This window comes from Grammomys surdaster, unplaced genomic scaffold (genome assembly GCF_004785775.1).
Source record: "Grammomys surdaster isolate TR1022 unplaced genomic scaffold, NIH_TR_1.0 66, whole genome shotgun sequence".
Lineage (NCBI taxonomy): Eukaryota > Metazoa > Chordata > Mammalia > Rodentia > Muridae > Grammomys > Grammomys surdaster.
The window spans coordinates 6,078,351-6,096,490 of NW_021604568.1; the positions used below are offsets into that span (position 1 = coordinate 6,078,351).

Genomic DNA, 18,140 nt, shown 5'->3' on the forward strand with positions numbered 1-18,140 from the left:
CTTTAATCCCAGCACTCGGGAGGCAGATTTTGTGAATTCAAGGTCAGCCTGGTCTAAAGAGAGTTCCAGGAGAGCCAGGACTGTTACTCAGGGAAACCCTCTCAGAAAAACAAAACCCTTTGTTTTCAGAGATGGAAGTCAGGCTTCACCTACAGATTTGAGTATACACAGGAATTAGACCCTCAATTCTTTTCCCATCCACCTACAGGTTGGGGTATTGTCTGCATATCACATTCCGGGAGCTACCCTTTTTTCTACCAGGCACTGGTCACAGAAAGAGGTCAGACTGATGTATCTACCGGAACGACTTTATTTAAGTACACTGGGCCCCACCAGGCAACGTGGCTTTGCGAGGCTGTGCAGGGACAGGCTTGGGCTGAGAGGTGAGCTGGTTAAGCGCGCTGCAGTTCATGTTGCCACACTGATTCCACACACACCAGCTTTACATCTGGCAGGGGCCTTTGGTCATAGGATGGTGGAGAGATACTGTCTGGAATCTGGAACTGAGGTGAGACTTGGTACCACTGGTGAGGACAGGCTCACCCTAGCTTTGTACTGGGTACAAAGGCCCTTGGACTGCTTCCAAGAACAAGGCTGGCGCCCATCAGATCTTGGCACTTTGGTCTGGCCCCTTCTCTCCAATCTGACTAACCTAGAAGGGGCCTCCCTGCCACTTTGACTTAGTCCCCTGGTCAATTAAGAGTGGCAAAAGGCAACATGGTTAACTGCAGCTTGCTTTGTTTTAAAGGGTCTAGATCTCCAACGCACCTCCCTCGCAAGGGGCCACTGCCAAGGAGTGATGCTACTTCCTGTCTTGTCTTAGAAAATCCAACCACAAGCAGCCTGTTGGTTCCAGGGCAGTGAGGAAGTGGGGTTAGGAGAAAGAGGCTGGCTGGGGAACCTTCGTGTGCGGCCTCCAATCCTGCAGGCCCATGAATACTGTCAGTTCACCATCAGCAGGGAATGACAGAGCCCCGATACTGTGGAAAGCCTAGGTGCTGTAAACATTAGTGTAAGCAAGGTGACCAGTGGGCAGGAGACAGTGAGCCCTCTCTCTGTAGTCCCTTTACTGAACAAACACGTCAATAAATAAAACCGTGGCGATGGTATTGAAACCAGGATGTATGAGAAGCAAACAGCAGGACCTGGAGCCCACAGTCCTTACAGTTTCCCAGGAGCCCTGCATGTGGCTGGGGCTTGTCAATTAACCCTGAAGCTATCTCCTGTCCTCAAATGCCCAGTGTGGTCCTAATTCCTACCTGGTTCCCAGCTGGACATGAGTGTACCCTGCTCTCTCCTGAACCTGGTCTCTAACAACAGCTAGAGTGCTTTTTCAGTTCCCAAACCCAAACTGAAACAAACCAGACAGAACTTAACTCCAGCCCCCGTTCTCAGTCTGATCCAGAGGCATGGACAGCACAGAATGACGAGCAGGGGAGACAGCAGCTGTCTCCGGCCTCAGGGCACTCCAGTGGGGTGCGGTGGGGCCAGCCCAGCCTAGATTGGCAGCAGCAAGGTCTCTCTATGTAGTAACCATAGTTCCAACCAGCCAAAGGCTTGGCTGAGAAAGGAATGGGCCTCTGCCAGAGCTCTTCCTGTAAGGGGCCAGTTAGTAGACAACCCCAGGCCTCAGGCCATCACCATCGTGGGTAGTTCAATGTCCTTTCTGGGCCCAGGATTTCTGGGCCACACGGCACTCGATAGTCGCACACACTCATACCATACCCACACACTCACTCACACACACAGGCAGTTCCTCTCAAACACTCCAACTCAAGAAAGCGAGTTTGAAAGTGGAGTTAACTTCAGAGAGAGATGGCGATGTTGCAACATTAGAAGGTTTTCCTGTGGATGGATCGGGCACCATCTTCTTCGTATTCCTTCTTAGAGACCCACATCTTCTTAAAGGTGTCCAGGGAAGCAAGGATAGAGCCTCTGGAGTGGAGAAAACCCAGAGACGCAGTGTGAGTGAGGGAAATTGTGCAGCTGGTCAGTCCCCCAGGGGCCATTTTTAAAGGGACAAGGTAGGATGGTGGAATGGTCAGAACCCCGCTTCCCATTCTGCTCTTATTCCATGGGCTACTCACCCAATCCATGTGGAGTACAGTCTCTCCTGGGGTGCAGATATCTGCAGAGGGGGACGGGAAGAGGAATCTAAGACTCCCAGACCCCCTAGTCATCCCTCTCTTTTACATGTGTGTGTTCCCAGGTGTGTGGGAGCATATGTACATGTGGGTGTGTGCACACGTGTGTGCATGGAGGCCCAGTGTTGACATCTGGTGTCTTCCTTGATCATGCTCTACTTTATTTATTGAAGCAAGAGTCTTCCTGAACCCAGAGCTTGCCAGTTCTGGCTCGTCTACCTAGCCGGCTTCCCTTGGGGACCTTATCTTTACGTCTCAGACACACTGCCATTATAAGAGGCTGCCATGCCTGCCTGGCTTTGATGTGGTTTCTGGGGATCTGAACTCTGGTCCTGATGCTTACACTGCAAGAGCTTAATCTACTGAACCGTTGTCTCAGCCTCACACCAGCCCTGCCCACCTTCTCACTGCTAAGTGCAGTGGACGCATGCCATGCAATAGGCTCTTTGCGGGAGCTGTGGTCAGCCTGAGCCTACGTGGAGAGAGACACCTATGGAATGAATTAGATGCCTTCTTTTGGGGCCCGTCCTCTCCACATGAAGCTCCCTTCAGCAGACACTCAGAAGGCAAACTGCATCACCTTGCATCTACCTTGGGGGGTGGGAGAAGGCAGGGCAACAGTAAGGTTAACCTTTCAATTCAGTTTCCTGACAGACCTTAGCTAGGATCATGGGGTGCTGAGTTGCCTGAAGAGCCTGGGAGACCCAGACAGGGAACAGCACCACCCCGTGTCCTTGGAGCCTCACTGGACCCAGCCCAGCTCCAGCATGCCTACCCTGATCTTCACGTCCTTCGGAGCTAGTTTCTTCACTTCGCTCAGTAGCCTGTCTCCAAAACCTATAAAAAAAAGAGCAGAAAAGGAGACCCCCCCCCCAAATTAATTCTTTGGGCATCTGATCATTGCAGGATGCTAACCCTGAGGATGCTCCCCTAACAAGAGTCCCAAGAGCACAGACCAACCTTTGAACAGGGTAGAACCTCCTGAGAGGACAATGTTAGAAAAAAGTGTACGCCGTAAATCCATGTCTGATTTCTGGATAGCAAACACCAGCACCTCATGGATTCCTTCACTCTCCTCACCAATCAAGTCTGGCCTGAACAGCAGCTCAGGGGCCCGGAACCTGGAAGGGCCGATCTGGAGGGTAAAGAGCCAGCTTAAGAGGTTGGGCTGGGACTGAGGTCCCTTGGAACTGGGAACAGAAGTCTTTCTGCCTATATCTTAGGAATCAGGTGTCTGTGAAGTCCAGGCTGAAGACAAACCTTCTGTGACAAGGGTCTCAAGGAGCAAAGACAGGGCTCCTGGGAACAGATGGAAGAGACAGTTCTGGGGAACTAGGGAGGGGAAGTGCTTATCTTACCCATAGCTCTGGAGCTCCAGGGAGCAGTGACTGTGCTAACCTGTACCCAGGGATGGTTAAGGACAGCAAGCACTACACCTCCACCTCTCTAGGGAAGTCCCTCCGGGGCCGCTTCCCTTTTATATACAGAAGCACAGGGCTGCTTGTACTCTCAGCTCTGCTGTTGAGGTCCTTGCAGGACCTTCAGCTGAGTCCAAAGCTTAATGGTGGGTATGAGGGGAAAGGAGAAAACGGTGGTCACTACCTCAATGGTGCTGCCGTCGGGCAGGTAGTACTGAGCCTTCTCCGTCTCCAGTGTCTCATCCTTCTGGGGGTTTATGGACAGGTAGCAAGCTCTCTGCAAAATCAAATATGACAGTTATATTTGTAGGAAACTTAGTGCACTCTCTGCAGCGACTGCCTAAAGTGTTTGCCTATGAGCAGGTGCAGAGGTCTGTCACACTGCCCTGGAGACACTTAAAACATGAGTTCTTTTTTTTTTTTTTTTCCGAGACAGGGTTTCTCTGTGTAGCCCTGGCTGTCCTGGAACTCACTCTGTAGACCAGGCTGGCCTCGAACTCAGAAATCCGCCTGCCTCTACCTCCCAAGTGCTGGGACTAAAGGCGTGCGCCACCACCGCCCGGCAAAACATGAGTTCTTGTTCTACTTTCCTGGTAGGCAAACCTGGGAACTTGGCTCAGTAGCCCCCAGGCCTGTGATTACTTAAGTTTAGCCAGGCTCGGGCATCTTCCTCCTCCTACCTCTGGTATGGTTCTGGCTTCCCATGACCAGGTCAGAGGTTTCCCCACAACCTACATGGCAGGAGGATTCAATTTACTTTAGAAGAAAAAGGCATTTCAACTTCTTCAAGGACATGAACCTAAACTCAGATACAGTGGCCCGTCAGGCTTAGGGACTGGAAACAGCTTCTTTCCCACAAGACGGAAGCATTAAGGAAGGTGAAGAAGAGAGATGTACACAGGTACCAGGAGGGTCCAGAGCCTGACCCAGGACCACTGTAGGAGAATCATCTCTCTCCACTCTTACGGTCACTATTCCCACCCCCTGGCCCACAGAAAGCCACTCACTTCCTTTATGGCCTTGACAATCTCAAACTCGGAGGAGGAGTGGAAATCATAGCCCTCCTTCCGTAGGTAGAGGCGGAGGAAGCGAGAGACATCTCGGCCAGCAATGTCGATGCGCATGATGGAGTGAGGCATGGCGAAGCCTTCATAAATTGGGACCGCATGGGTGACACCGTCCCCAGAATCCAACACCACGCCTGTGGTTCTGCCTGTGGCATAACTGAAGCAAAGGGACAAACAATCACTGAGCCCCATGCCCTCTGGAAAGAAACCCACATGTTAAAGCTCTGAGTCAGCAGAGCTGAGCCTTGGTCCACTGTTCTCCTGGGCCCTCTGAGTGGGTAGGGCACTAGGGAGACCTTGAAATACAGAGTGAGGAGCACGGCTTCTCCAGCATCCTAAAGAACAGGCCTTCTGGTCTGAGAGGACAGCCTGGTGTTTACTGCTCTGGGGACCTGACCTAAAGGGCAGTTTCAACTCCCAAGAGAAGAAGAGGGAACCAGCAGCCAGCAGAAGAAGAAAAGGAACTGATTTTTGCCTTTCCGGATTTAGTCTTGCAGGAATGCTGGCCCAGTACTATCAGACAGAGATTTCCATTTGTTCAGAGGTCAGAAATTTAGAGTTGGATATGAAATCCTTCAATTTATTTTTGTTTTGGGAGGGTGCTGGGGACTGAACCCTAGGCCTCTGTACACACTAGGCAAGTGTTCATCTCCAGCCCAGGTGCTCTCCCAGCCTGTAAATACTGGCTCATGATTTAACGGGGTCAAATACAGAGTCTGTGTAGGTCATAGGGACCATCTCAGCAGCTGAGGGAGCTAGGCATGAGGCAGGGTGAGCAGCATGGCAGGTGTGGTGCTGTGTGGATCTCAGGTATGCCAGCCCAGCAGAATGTCTGGCACACAGTCAACAGAGTGAATACTGGGCTACATTAAGGAAACTTGAGGAAGGGCTGTGGCAGTGTGTGACCTCAGACCTGGACCCCAAACCTGAGAGCACTGGGTGCCTGCCACACTTTGCCTTTGGTTTATCTGAGAAGCTTTGCTGTCTAGTTTCAGTAAGAGTTTCTTCTTCTCACTACCTTAGCTTGTCCTCACCGGGAAGAGTGGATGTGCGCACAGGCTTAGGTGACTGTGAGCCCACACCAGCCAGGCTGCTACTCACAGGCTAAGCACAGCTTGCATGGAGATGAAGAGAGCTGGTACATTGAAGGTCTCGAAGAAAACTTCTGCAGCTCGCTCTCGGTTTTTCCGAGGGTTTAAAGGTGCCTCAGTCAGGAGCACAGGGTGCTGGGGAAAGAGGCCCAGGAGACAGGCAGTGAGGTCAGCGTTCCGCCCTGGTGACCCTCCCTTGAAAGTCTGTAGTCCAGGGGGCCTTTGTCAGCTGAGGCTGTCACAGCCCATGCCTGAGTCTGTGTCTTCACTCTCCCACATCACATCGGAAGTCCCACTCTGTCCTCACCCTCTGGGTGCACCTCCTTGCCCTCCAAAGTCCCTCTATAGGCCCCTGAGGCTGCTGTGGTCACCTCCTTGTCAGGAAGATTTGGTTAAACTCTGAGTTATTATATTTACCTGCCTCTGCTTCCTAAGTGCTCGGATTAAAAGAGTGTACCACCATGCCTGGGCTATTTACATTTTAATTCTTTTAAATTATGTTTATGTATGTGCATCTATACATATAAATGCAGACACTGGTAGAGGCTAGACCCCCTTGGAGCTAGAGTTACATGGGGTTATGAACCATCTTGCACGAGCGCTGGCAACAGAGCTCTGGTTCTCTGGAAGGGCAGAGCGTGTTCTTAACTGCTCAAGTGTCTCTCCAGTACATATGGAAGGTTTCTGAAAGCCTGACCATTTCCTCTCCCTGAAAACTTACACATTCTCCTTTTATCTCTGAGAGTCGCTTCCTTGGAGTTAATGGTCATGGGCTCAGACGTGGGTTTGAATCCCATCTCTACCCCTTTATTCATTGGATGATTTTGGAAATACCACTTAGATTTTCTGATTTCCTTTTCATTTTTATCTTCCTACATGTATTAATTTTGTGTGTGTACATGTGCACATGTGAGATCAATGGTCACCTTGTAGAGTCGCTTCTCTCCTTCTGCTTAGCATCCTGCCGCCCTTTTTGGTTTGTTTTCTATTTTCTTCACACATATAGGCCTGGTTAGCTTTAAAAGACGCTGTATAGCTAAGGACCACCTTGAGCCCCTAGCCTCCTGGTATTACAATGTGTACCATCATGCTCAGTCTGCTTTTCCATTTCCCTGTTTGTAAGAGGGAGATAATTCTTCCTAGGTCTTTTGGTTTTATTCCCATTTTTTATATTTATTTATGAGCATGTATGTATGCACACATGCATGGGTGCCTTCAGATGCCAGAAGAAGACATCATATCTGCCTAGAATTGGAGCTACAGATGGTTGTGAGCTGCCATGTGGATGCTAGGAACCAGGCTGGGGTCCTCTACAAGCATGGTGAGTGTTCTTAACCACAGGGCCATCTCTCCAGCCCCTATTTTTTTTTTTTTTTGAGACAAGAGTCTTGCTACATAGCCCTAGATTGGTCTCACACGTTCCTCACTCTCCTGCCTCTGCCTTCCAGGTGCTAGCACTAGGAGCATATTACTACACCTAACTTGAGTTCTAATATTTTAGTAGGAATGATATGGAGATAACACTAGAATGTATCTCAAGTATACAGCTCAGTGCTGTACATATTTATACTCAAACGCTTTGGCAGTCATCAGGGTCATTCTCATCCTCCTCGGCATCTTTGAAGTGGAGTTCTAGCCAACTCGGCATCCTGCACAGGAGTGTCCTACACACAGGCCCCTCACCTCCTCTGAGAAAGTTTGCAGCTGGTCCTTAGAATAGACATATTGCCAGATGCGTTCCATGTCATTCCAGTCCTTGACGATGCCATGTTCCATGGGGTAGCGGATTGACAGCAGCCCTCGGTGCTCCTGCAAGTAGAGGGCACAGTCTATAGCAGAGTCAGGCTCTGCCTGGCATCCTGCCCTCCCGGCCTGAGGTAGAATCACTGTCAAGGAACCTCAGCCTCCTCGGGTCCCAGCCTGCTGTCCTCATCCACACTGAGTAAAGGCATTCATTCTCTAAGTTGGAGACTGCGTGTTACAAACTGCTGGACTCTCCGAGTGAGCAGCTGAGAAGCAGAAGGCTTCTGAATTTCCAAAGCTCCCAGGTGCCCCCTCATTGTTTAGTTCTGGGACACAGTGTCCTGGCCCTTACCTCAGTTCTTGGAACCAAAATGGGCAGTACTGGCTCTGTAGTTATGTCTCCTAGAGCCTGTCTGCGGGCTTTGCCAAAGCTAGGGTAATTAACTCATACCTTGGATATGCCAGATTGGATTTCCCCTCTGAATCCTTCTTGCCAAAAATATACCCAAGCCAATCAATCTAATGACTGCAAGACAGTGACAGGACACAGAGATACAGTAACAGTGCCATTTCCTAGACTGGTCTCTGTCCTATCATGTATGTATCCTTAAGGCCAGAGTCTGTGCCTGGGAGAAAAATGACTCCTTTCCTCATTGCTATGTTCACTGTGCTGGATAGGCAAGTCCTCTGTAAGCCCAAGGCTTCTTCTGTTAGTCTGGGAATTACCTCAGCTTTGGGGCCAATGAAGATGTCGCCTTCGAGGGCTCCTGCCATGACACGAACATGTTTGGGTCTGCCCACACTAGAGAAGACAGCAGAAAGGAATGTGTTTTATTTCAAGACAAACGTCCAAGAGCACAGTCCAGATAGAGCAATGTACCCTCAGTCTACCGTGCTTGTCCCCGAGCAAGTGGGGAGGGCTCAGTTAGTTTCCATTTCCTTTCTTATACATTTTTCTGTGTTTTATATGAAGAACATATACTATTTGAAGCTACTTGCATATTATCTATTTTTATTATATTGCTTTATAAATAATACTTTTTGTTCTCCTATTTTCCCATTGTATATTAGATAGAGATAAATTCTAAATGGGGCTGGAGAGATGGCTCTGCTCTTCCAGAGCTCCTGAGCTCAGTTCATAGCAACTGCAAGGTGGCTCACAACCATCTATACTGGGATTGATGCCCTCTTCTGACATGTAAGTATATACGCAGATAGAACACTCAATAAATCTTAAGAAAAAAAAAGAAAGAAAGAAAGATAAAGCATCATTGGGTAAGGTGGCACATGCCTTTAAAAAAAAAAAAGATTTTGTAAATGGCCAGGCAGTGGTGGAACACACCTTTAATCCTAGCACTCAGGAAGCAGAGGCAGACAGATGTCTTAGTTTGGAGCCAACCTGGTCTACAGGGTGATTTCCAGAACAGCCAGGGCTACATAGAGAATCCTTATCTTGAAAAAATTATAAATAAATGACGAACTAACAGTAGGAGCTGGAATTACAGCTCAGTGTCGGAGCCTAGCATGCTCTGTATTTTATCTCTATTTTCACAAAAAAGAAAGAAAAAGAAAAAAGTAAAAAAGGAAGAAAGAAAAAAATCTTTTATCTCTTAAGTCCCTGTCCCAGGATTACTGAGTCTGTGATGCTGTTGCCCAGGAACCCCCATTTCTTTCCCAGGTAAGGTCTCCCTAAGCCCGTGACACCTTCTTCTCCCTGTATACTGTCCCTTGTAGAAAAGGTCTGAGCCCTCAGTCTAAGATGGCAAATGTGGCTTACTGTTAAATAAACTCTGTAGTAGAGAATGGGAGAATTAAAAACATGTTTAAAAATGTATTTAGTTGTGTGTCAAGGAGTCAGTTCTTTCTTTCTACTGAGTGGGTCCTGGGATCCAGCTCAGGCTGTCATGCTCGGGACAGGTGCCTTTACTTGCTGAACCATCTCTGGCCTGGGAACAGAGGATTTTAGAGAGTGGCTGAGTGTGGTGCGCCTGCTACAGTCCTGGTACTGCAGAGGCTGAGGTACAGGATTATCTGAACTCAAGAAACCGAGCTCAGCCTGGCAATACAGGGAGACTGTTTAAAAACTTAGACTTGGAGGGCTCCGTGGTTCTCTGAGTCAGCAAGGATAAAATTGGTGACAATAGATACAGTCAGACAGTGTTTGCTTTTGAGGCAGGGCCTCTCTATATAGTCCTGGAACTCAATGGTTAAAGGCGTGCGCCACCACATCCAGCCTTAGAGTCAATTGTTTGTTTTGTTTTTTGAGACAGGGTTTCTCTGTGTAGCCTCAGCTGTCCTGGATCTCGCTTTGTGGACCACATAGGCTTCAAACTCACAGAGATCCACCTGCCTCTACCTCTCAAGCACTAGGATTAAAGGCGTGTGCCACCATGCCAGGCAGAATCAGATGTTTAAAACGAGGAGCAGCAAGATGGTTGAGTGGGTAACGGTTCTGATGTACCAGTCAGTGACCTGAGTTTGATTCCTGGAATGCCATGAAGCTGAGAGGAGTGACCCAACCGCACAAAGCTGTGCTCTGACCAGCACACACATGCTGCAGCACACACATGCTGCAGCACACACATGCTGCAGCACACACATGCTGCAGCACACACATGCTACAGTACACACATGCTGCAGTACACACATGCTGCAGCACACACATGCTACAGTACACACATGCTACACCACCTACCTCACCAACACACATGCACTCACACTCACCTAAGAAAAAAGAGGTCTTTGCTGTACCTCTCAAAATATGCCAGGTAATACCATCCCTTTGTTTATCCCAGACCCAGTTCACAGCCTTTGCTTATTGTTTAGGTACCAAGGCTGACTTGAGGGAGAATTCATCCTCCTCAACAAGGCAGGGGTGGTCACGGGGCAAAGATGACAAGATCCCCAGAGTCACAACCAAGCCTTAAAATGACTTACTAGTTTGGAAAGCAGTATTTGGGGATCTGATCACCAGCAAAACCAGCTTTAATCACACCGGATCCCTGGGGAGAGAGGACAAAGAGAAGTGAGAAGTGAGAGCCACCACTGGATGGTTCTATTTCCATGAAGAGAGAAAGCCTTTATATCTGTGTGTGTAACAAACATGTGGTCAGCAGCATCGGCAATGGTGGATACACACCCAGGAAGAGAAGGGACTAAAAGCAGTGAGCAGTGACTCTGACTGCATCCTCAGTGAACTGTCCAAGTTCGCTGTAGTTTTCTCCTTGATTGCATGGAACACACTTTGAGCATTATGTATAACGTTGGTACAAATAATACCAATACATATGATACTGACAGGGTCAGGGAGACGGCTTATTAGATCAAAGCACTTGTCATGCACATCTGCTGGAAGGAGACTTCCTCTCTGGTCTCTACATGAGTGCTGTGTACACACTTGCACTCTCTACACATATATACACAACAATAATTAATAAAATAAAAATTTAAAATATGAATAAATGGAAGAGAAAAAACAGAAAGCATGAGAAATTGCAATCAGTTAGAAGTTCCGTTGTAGTACACACGAGGGAGGCGGAGGCCGACTGCACTCTTTCCTGTTCGCTGGCATGTGAGGCTTTCAGCTTCGCTCCCACCAGGCCACAGCTCTCCCTGTCCCCAGGTCTCTAGCACACATCCCACTGCAAGTATCTTACACTGATTTTGACAAAAGTCACCTCTCAGGCTCTTACTGAAGGGACAGAGCACATCCTCCATAGACGTGGGTATTTCTTACAAGCCAGTCTTTTACTCCTCTGTTTCCTGATGGTGAAGAGCCTTAATGACTTGTCTGAAGGCAGAAGACAAGATGCAAATTCCTGCTCCAATATTTGGCATGTCAGTGGAGTGCAGTGTCAGGAAAAAACCATTTCTCTAACAAGCATCTCTCATACCTTCCAGGACACAACCCATGTAAACACTGACTTTAGTTAGGCCCTCATACCAACTGTGTGCAGGGAAAACATCAAGACCTGATCTTGCTTGAAAACACACTCCATTCTTCTTCTTCCTCTTCCTCCTCTTCTTCTTTCTTTTGGAGACAGAGTTTCTCTGTGTAGCTCTGGTTATCCTGGAATTCACTATGTAGACCAGGCTAACCTCAAACTCACAGGGCTCTTCCTGCCTATGCCTCCTGAGTGCTGGCATCAAAGGCGTGTGCCATCTCCCATTATCTTCCTTCTAAACTTAACTACTACCATATCTGATTTCAATGTCCTCCTACCTGATCTGGTCTGCACTCAACCACTTCTCCTGGGGCACAGCAAACTTCCAGAGGCCACACAGTACCAGTAAATACACAAGAGACTCATGGTGGTCAAGGTTATCTTTGCACCAACAGCTTTCTTGCACACCCTTGCCTCCCTGCCTCCTGCTCCCCTACAGAGAGGTGTGGAGGGAAGAGAGGTGTGGATACAGAGAGGTGATGAGACCAGTCACCTTGGTGTCTGCCTCTGGCAAGTCTGACGACAGGGGTATGTATGATGAGAAGTGGAGAAAGGACAGGAAAAGCAATATGGAGGGGACAGCAGGGGACAGCAGGGGACAGCAGGGACAGCCAGTTCTCTAGCAGAGGAGGAACCTCTATTGGCAGAAGAGGGCAAACAGGGGATACTGAGCAAACTCACTGGCAGCAGACTAGGAACCTAGGAAGGCACAGCTGTGAATTGAACTCACAGTCTAAGAAGGAAGGGGATTCTCCTACTGCAAACCCCGGGGCTTGGACAGGTGGGTGGGAACAGCACTGTGCAAAAGATCTTCAGGAACCTGTCCAAGTTTCTAATAATTGTTCATTGTCTTCATCAGGGTGTGTAATGCCAACAGACTAGTTGGTTCTCCTGGCAGGGGATCAAGACATGAGAAATAAAGGTGCCATCTTTACCTTAGACCAGGATTTAAATTTACTTACTTGAGACAGGATTTCACACGTCCCAGGATGGCCTCAAACCTGTTCTGTAGCAGAAGATGACCCTGAATTTCTGATTTTTCTGCCTCTACTTCCTGAATGCTGGGATTACAGGCACGTGCTATCATACATAGTTCAGATCTGAATATTTTTAAGAGTTGATTTTCCAAGTTGTTTGCTTTTTAGTTTACTAGCACAAAACCAAGAGTATGGGTAACAAGGCAGGTTATGATGTTAGATTCAGCTATTCATCATGACACATGCCTGTTAACAATCCCAATTGGAGGCTGAAGCAGGAAGAGACACAGTTTAAGAAAGCCACATAGCAAGACCTTGTCTAAAAGACAAAAACAAACAAACAAACAAACAAACAAAAACAAAAAACAAAACAAAACCAACTGAGGGGCTAGAGAGAAGGCTCAGCAGTTAAGCGCACTGACTGGTCTTCCAAAGGACCCAAGTTGGATTTCCAGTGTCCACACTGTGGCTCACAGAGGGCAGTACTCTAGTTCTAAAAGGGGAATCTGATGCCCTCTTCAGGCCTCCTCAGGTACTGCATGCATGCAATGTAAAGACATGCAGGCAAAACTAACAGATCGGAACAAATAAACAAACAAACAAAACAAAATAAAACAAAACAAAAAACCCTCAGACCCAAAGCCAAGTGAAGCAATGTCAGATTCCTGTATCGGCCTCTGGTTTTCTAGCTAGGTTATTAGACGCCCAGTTGCAATCCTGTGCCTTCTTGAAGCGTAACCCAGCCCTCACTATTACCTGCACCATGACAACGCACGGATCTCACTGTCGTGTTTAGAATTTGTGCTTCCTATTTCTTTCTACTTCATTCCAACTTCCTCAAGATCAGAGACTTCACTCAGCGGTATTTGTCATTTGCCAGACACTCAAGAGACTAGCTGGTAAGAGTTAAACAGATGAGCAAAAGACTGGCAGAAAGTTGCCAGGCATGGTGGCAAATGTCTTTAATCCCAGTACCAGGGAGGCAGGGGCCAGCCAGTTTTGAGTTTAAGGCCAGCCTGGTCTACAAAGCAAGTTTCAAGACAGGGAGGGACATCGCTGTCTTAAATTTTTTTTTTTTTAAAAGTGGGCAGACACAGGATATAGTCAAGCACTTAATCCCAGCACTTAAGGGGAAGAGGCAAGTGGATCTCTCTGAGTTCATGGTCAGTCTGGTCTACAAAGTGAGACCCTGTCTCAAAACAAACAAACAAACAAACAAAAAAATTAAAATTAAAAAAAAAATTGGCAGAGGAAACCTAAATTCTGAACCTGAGCACCTGGAACGCCAGCGAGCAGCCCCAGGCAGAGGTGGTTCAAGAAGGCAGAGCACACTGGGAGTGATGCACTCAGAGGAACCAGACCCAGCTTGTCCCCATGGCCCTTGCAGGCGTGCCAAGATAAGGCACGGACCAACAAGCAGACGGGAGGCAGTGAGATGAGGCACTGTGCTCTGTGAGCTGCCCCGAAGAGCATACAGGACTGTGCTCTGTGAGCTGCCCTGCAGAGCACACAGGACTGTGTGTGCACCCAACAATGCACTGCCACCCAGCTACGCACTTCAGCAAAGGAAGAGCAAACACCCTGGAGAGGTTTCTTGAAAATGGAGTCTCATGCAATGTTTGATCTAAGAGGACTACAGTCAGCTTCCCCACTGACCATTCTCCTGATGCAGGCAGCAAGTAACTCCCTTAGCAGACTGTCCCAGCACCAGCCAGACGCAGCCTGTGGCTTGAGAAAATTTGTTCTTAAGGACTTCAGGTTGTATGATGTGCTGAGGAAGAGGCTCGTGGTCTTCCAGCTAACACGTAAAGACTAGATTCTGAGAGAGGTGGGGCTACAGGTTCTAGAACAGAGCTTGTTAATTGGTCCTAAGACTTTGATTTGGTCTAGAAAGTATTTTAAAGAAAGACAAAAATCTTATTGAGATAAAATTTACATGTCACATATATAATTTACTAATTTAAGGTATAGTACAATTCAATATTTTTAATACAGTCAGAATCGTATATAACCAATTTAATCATATAGCCAAGGTTGGCCACAAACTTGTAATTAATAGAAGAACATTTTCATTACTTAAAAAGAGGCCTTGAGCCCCAAAATGGTTCTTCTGCATCAGCTGTATCCATCTTTCTAGCATTATGTAACTACCAACGTGTGTTTGTAAATCATAGCACACTTTATATTAATTGGCAATGGTTACAAATGCAAGACTGCATGTGAAGGAAAGATGGCTCATCTATTAAGCACACTTGCTGCTTATCCACAGGACACAGGCTTGGTTCCCAAGCATCATGTCAGAAGCTCTCAACTGACTATTAATTTCAGTCCCATGACATCCGCTGACCTCTTCTGGCTTCCTCAAGCACTGTATGCGTGTGGTACATGTATTTAAATCTCAAAAAGAAAAAAGAGACAGGGGCTGAAGAGACAGCACATCAGTAAGAGTACTTGTTGCTATTCTGGAGGACTGGAGTCTGGTTCCTAGCATCCTCATTGAGTGGCTCACAGCCACCTGTCATTCCAGCTCCAGGGATCCAAGGCAGGGAGCTGGTGGATGGACAGATTGCTCCTGCACTGCTGATGCCAAACAAAACTGATAATGCTTTAGAAGGAAAACAAAGCCTTCCTTTTAATTATGTGTATGTGTGTACGTCTTGTGTGGCGATCTGTGTATATGAGTGCAAGTGCTCTCAGACCAAAGAGGGTGTCTGAGCCTCTGGGGCTTGAATAACAGGTTGTAACCTGCCTATGTGGGTGCTAGGAATCAAGCGCTGGTCCTCTGGAAGAGTACCAAGTACTCTAAACTGCTGAGCCATTTCTCCACTCTGAGATAGATTGTTTCTATGCATTTTTTTTTCTTTCAAACTGAGAAAAAGGAGGCCTAACACCAGGAACTGGCTAAAGACTTAAGTAGTTAACATTGAGAAGAAGAATTTACAAAGACCTTGTCTCAAACAAAACAAGAAAGAAGTGATATTCAATCATTTACAGTATTACATAGCTGAAATCCCTCATCTTTATTGGGTGCTCCACCCCCAACCCCAACACTGGGCATCTTTCATGACAGAGATCATTAATTGTCTATTTACCCACTTAGACAATAAAGCAGCCTTATTTTGTACATAGTGGTACCAGGCCCTAGGCACTGTGTAGAGTTCAGTGGGTAAAGAGAGCAGTGGAGAGATGGCTAGAGAGATGATGGCTCATTAGTTAAGAACACTAGCTGAAGCCCTTTTGGAGGACCAGCGTTTGGATCCCTTCTGCACCGCATCCATGTTGGATAGCCATAAATGCCTGTGGCTCCAGCTCTAAGGAATGGAATGACCTCTCTGGCCTCTAAAGGCATGAACACACATGCTTTTGCATATGTGTGCACACATAAACAAGGGGGGGGAGGAGAGAGGGAGAGAGGCAGAGCATATGGGGGTCTTGGATACTGTGTGGAGTGGATATTATTTTTATTAGAGACTAATAAAAAATGAAAAATCTCACTCCCCTACCCACAAGGGTTAAAAAGTCTACTGAGGCTTGTGAGGAAGACAAAAAAACAAAAACAAAACCCCCAAACAAGCGTCTCATTTAATTAATCTTGTTCCCATCCCTTGCTCCCACAAAGTCACGTCTTAGAGGCTGGCTTCAAACAATGACCGTGCATTTCTGACTTTCCCGTCTCCACCTCTCTAAGCTAAGATCACAGACACGGACCACCATACCTGATTATACACCAGGTTTATGCTGTGCTGCGGATGGAGCCCAGGATTTCATGTATGTCAGACAAGCAATACCATCTGGGCTACACCCCCAGTCTCAGCCTCCCCCTTTAAAAAGGCAGTTCCCAGCAAATACAGGGACTGAGGAACTTGGAACCAGATTTCAGTGTGAGTCTCGGATCCTCAGCTCCCAAAGTGGGTGGTTTGGAAAACGTCCCCAAGCCTCCTTTTCCTGCATAAACTGGAGAAAGCAATCTCCATCCACCCACAATACAAAGAAAAGAACTTAGTGGCAGGTCCAGGTCCTGAGGGTGGGAGGATCATAGTTACTCTGAGAAGGTCAGCCTAGGGCAGAGGGAACTGGTAGTTTGCCTCAATGGAGGGACCTGGAAACTGCACAGGAAGAGTCCAACCAGTATAGGAGGGACCAAACCTTTGAGTGAAATTCAGAAATGGAAGACAACTGCTCCTCCTCATAAAAGCAATATTTAGGTTCTTTCTATTTGTCTTTATTGATGCATTTGTGGAGCGGTGCCTAGCAAAGGAACGCCATTTAGATAAGGCAATGAAGTTTGGGGCACCATTGCTGCGTGACCTTGATCACTTCCACCTTCGGGGTTCGTTCTGTCTGTGAAAGGAGGCGCAAACTTCCTTCTTAACCATTCACTTTTAGGAAGGGTTCAACTTGCATGTTGGTGAAAAGCGCCCTGGAAACGCTAGCGCGCCGGACCACCAAGGTGTCTGATCATCTCCCTGCCTCTCAAGTGGGCCCTGCGGACAGGAAAGCATCTCGCCTGCTTTGTCACTCCCCTTTCTTTTGTACCTTTACTAACTATAATTTATAACCACAAAAATAACTGAAATCCCATGGCCATTTCTGGGCACGGGAATTATCCGGCCCCACCCAGATACAGTTTACTAAATCGCTTCTCCAGCTCACACCCAAGGAAACTGTCCTCCTTCACCGGTGGACCAGCCATCGCCTTCCGCACCCAGAGTTGCCGAGCCAATCCCTACAGCCCTAGTGCACGGCACCGCCCCTTACAGAAGGGAAACACTATGGCGCCCGGAAGAGCGACAAGCACCGGAGCCAATAACTGCAGAGTGCTGTTCTAATCCGGCAAGGCCCAAAGGCGGGATCAATAGATCAAGATAGACAGCAAGAGCAGCCAATTGAGTGATGGAAAACCAGAGCGAAGGCGGGTGCCAGGCTCTAAGAGAACGGTTAAGGCCCCTTGAGCCGAGGGTCCAAGGACCCTTCCCGGACCACAGCTCTTCCTTTTGTCTACACTCAAATTCTCCATTACACAGGTGTTGGCTGGCCGCTCTGCCTTCAAACTATGGATGTGAGGAGGACGCGGGCGGCGGCAGCTGAACCCGCCTGACAGGCCGGGCTAGTGACAAAGAGCTGGCGGCCTAGGCTGAAACCTCGGAAACAATCCTTCCCGGAGGAGAACACAGTCCCTTTAAAGATAGGAAAGATGCTACTCACGTTGTCGATCACAACAGGCTGGTTGGCGATCACATCGTAGGACTCCATGGCAGAGGAATCTTTCCCTCCGAAGAAGGAACTGCCAGCCCGGTCCGCAGCAAACGCCACTGACACGCATGCGCAGTCTAGTCACCGGTACTAGGCATCCAGGGAGCGGCCCGACCTTGCCTTCGAAGAACTACAATCCCCAGCATTCTTTGCTCCGGGGCTTGCGCTCCCAACCTGGTCCCAGCCCGGCCGCGGCCGGGTTTAGGAGATTGGACAGTGTATTTCCTACATATGGTGCACAGAGTTTGTAGTGTCTGTAGATTAAAGAGCCACAATGTTAATGATTATATTGAATGACTGGATTTGAGGTCCCCTCGAAGGAGTTTCCAGCACACTCTTAAATTTTGGAGGCTGAAGTACTTGTGAGTAGTTGCGATTCGATTTGTCAGTAGTTCAGGGGCGGTTGAATTTTACAGATTAGTCCTACCTCTCACCCATTCCTTCACTTGGGCGCTATAAACCATTAATAAACATCTGTGGGACTGGAATGTCGCTCAGTAGTA

The 18,140-nt window shown here is 47.9% G+C and overlaps 1 protein-coding gene across 2 annotated transcripts; it reads right to left on the bottom strand.

Moving 5' to 3' along the window:
- Positions 1-287: 287 nt before the first annotated feature.
- Actr1a (actin related protein 1A) lies at positions 288-17,695 on the bottom strand. 2 transcript variants are annotated; one of them, XM_028775494.1, is made up of 11 exons: positions 17,590-17,695; positions 10,401-10,465; positions 8,190-8,265; positions 7,404-7,529; positions 5,731-5,855; positions 4,570-4,786; positions 3,747-3,839; positions 3,105-3,279; positions 2,920-2,981; positions 2,088-2,128; positions 288-1,935 (listed from the first exon to the last, which is right to left on the bottom strand). In XM_028775494.1, the coding sequence occupies exons 1-11, from the start codon at positions 17,635-17,637 to the stop codon at positions 1,833-1,835; spliced, it is 1,131 nt and encodes a 376-aa protein (XP_028631327.1). In that variant the 5' UTR covers positions 17,638-17,695; the 3' UTR covers positions 288-1,832. The 2 variants fall into 2 exon arrangements, with proteins under 2 accessions (XP_028631327.1, XP_028631337.1); XM_028775504.1 differs by lacking the exon at positions 2,920-2,981 and having other exon boundaries at positions 1,903-1,935; positions 17,590-17,693.
- Between the last annotated feature and the right edge of the window lie 445 nt (positions 17,696-18,140).